Consider the following 2,262-nt stretch of genomic DNA (forward strand, 5'->3'; position numbering starts at 1 on the left):
AGCATAATTATAATTAGAACACAGTACATGGTTCGCGTACTTTTACTATAACACATTACACCATAAATTTCAAAATATTGTCGATGTTTTTATACTATTTTTCGTATTATTTGTGATTTCAGAATACAAATACAAATGTTCCAGTGAAAAAGCTTTATCACGCACAAATATTTTTTATTACATTTAATTTATTGTAATAAAAAATATTTACGCGTTTCTAAATTTGATTGAAATTATATCCTCTTATTTCGTATCGTTAGTAGTTTTACTTGTAGTCTAAAAAATTAAAGAATTATTATTAAAATAACATTTGCCATCTAAACATAAATTATGTAATAATATCATGTATACATGGTGAAAAAAATGTAAAGATAAAATATTATTTCTTTTTAACAAAGGACTGTTTAATTTATTTGAAGATATTTACTTCGAGAAAGATTTGGAGGACACAACGAACGATAATTACAGTAACGGCAACGATTCTATGCTCATTCGTAATCAAATAAGAAATTATTGTTTTACGAATTCGATTAACGACTCAATATCGATTATGTTGCTGAAAATTCAATTATGTTTAGTATTTTCATTTTCATCTTATTTTGTCAAAGGAGAAGATTTAGATATTATCGTTAAACTAAATACGAAAGAAATCGTAGATAAACTACAGTCTGAGATTTTGATTAAATATTGGTCGAAATTGGTTGAAGTTTTCGCGAAGAAGGCAGCACAATCTTTTATAAATGAGATTAATATTAAGAAACATATACTACCAGTGGCTGAGTAAGTATTACTTTATAGCAATATTTTGAAATTAATTACGGAAGTTAATATAAAAACAAAGTATTAATTTATGAAGTAGCTTGATAACGATTATTTTGCAAATAGCATAGCTTGGAACCAATAATCATTTGAAGACTATAATATTATTGTTTTTATATCTGCTACGTCAATGTTAGAAATATTTTGGAGTACAAAATACGGACAGAAATTCTTCAACAATGCTCCTGCGCTTTGTAAAATCATACACATCTAACAATAATGTGCTTAATTTTGTTTTTCAGATTAATAAATGAAAACCAAATTAACCGAGTTAATCCACTTTATGGTAAAAATACTATACTAAGCGAAGACAAAGCATATCAACTTTTGAAGGATCCTGCACCAGATGGTGACGTTCCGGGCTGGCATTCCGTCGAACTAAGTCATGAAGAAGAATTACCAACGAAAAACAAAGGAATCCCCCTATATGGATTGACTAAGGTTAACGGGATATACGTAAGAAGACTATTAGGTCTTCTAATTTAGAACATTCACTGTCCTAATTGTAATTAAGTCAAATAAAAAAAATTAACTAAAAACGATGTTTTTAAGTTTAAATTGCTAATTTTATTTTGAGAATTTAAATATCAAAGTTCATAAATTTATCTGAGGTGAATTTTTTATTTATTTGGGTTTAAATAACAGTGAAACTATCTGAATTGGAATATTTGGTATTTGAAATATATACCGTAAATTATTTTTGTAAACGAACAAAAAATAAGTGTTTTAAGCATCACTTAAAAAAATTGATTAATTATTTAATTTAATTATTCATAAATGTCGTTTTGATCTTTAGTTCCAATAAAAACTAACGTAATGAAGCTGTTCACGATAATAATATGATATCTAGCATTATAATCGACAGTGCGTCTGAAATCGAGAGGAAATCCGCGGAGATGGTCGTTGCTATAACTCACAGACTGTATGAATTATTGATGCCCGTCGCACAATGCTGGGAGCGGGATATTAGATGATAAATAAACGCTATGACGCTTGCCAGTGAAGCCTCCAAGAATAGAATGGATACTCGGAACGTTATGAAGGCTTGGCCATTCATACTTGAAGACGTTTCGTAGCTATCGGAGAATTTGTGGTGAAATAAATTTTCAGAATATATAAAGCTTTTTGATAACCATTTTACATTGACTAATTTCAATATACCATAATGATTAATAAAATCATTTAGACTGTGATTAAAAAAAATGTTACATTTGTATTTGTATCTATTTTTTTTCTATTGGTTGTTCAATATTTCTCTTCGCATATTTTGTTTTAATAATATAGGGTAAGGGATGGGCAGTAGGGTCACCTGATGATAAGTTGTCACCACCGTCCATAGACGTACGCCGTAAAAGACATTAACCATTCCTTATATTCCATAGAATATGTGATAAATGGATGTTACCTACCCACACTAGCTTGCACAAAGCCCACCAACTAAAT

At 28.9% G+C, this 2,262-nt stretch overlaps 1 protein-coding gene across 2 annotated transcripts; it reads left to right on the forward strand.

Annotated features, from left to right (window-relative positions):
- Positions 1-505: 505 nt before the first annotated feature.
- On the forward strand, positions 506-1,943 carry LOC126768742 (uncharacterized). 2 transcript variants are annotated; one of them, XM_050487024.1, is made up of 3 exons: positions 506-780; positions 1,062-1,260; positions 1,685-1,943. In XM_050487024.1, the coding sequence occupies exons 1-3, from the start codon at positions 551-553 to the stop codon at positions 1,691-1,693; spliced, it is 438 nt and encodes a 145-aa protein (XP_050342981.1). In that variant the 5' UTR covers positions 506-550; the 3' UTR covers positions 1,694-1,943. The 2 variants fall into 2 exon arrangements, with proteins under 2 accessions (XP_050342981.1, XP_050342980.1); XM_050487023.1 differs by lacking the exon at positions 1,685-1,943 and having other exon boundaries at positions 1,062-1,361.
- The last annotated feature ends 319 nt before the right edge of the window (positions 1,944-2,262 follow it).

This window comes from Nymphalis io, chromosome 5 (assembly GCF_905147045.1).
Source record: "Nymphalis io chromosome 5, ilAglIoxx1.1, whole genome shotgun sequence".
NCBI lineage: Eukaryota > Metazoa > Arthropoda > Insecta > Lepidoptera > Nymphalidae > Nymphalis > Nymphalis io.

Coding starts and splice junctions, on each gene's coding strand:
- LOC126768742 (XM_050487023.1), top strand. CDS start 551: ATGTTGCTGAAAATTCAATTATGTTTAGTATTTTCATTTTCATCTTAT. Junction 781..1,061: donor CATATACTACCAGTGGCTGA/GTAAGTATTACT, acceptor TTTGTTTTTCAG/ATTAATAAATGAAAACCAAA.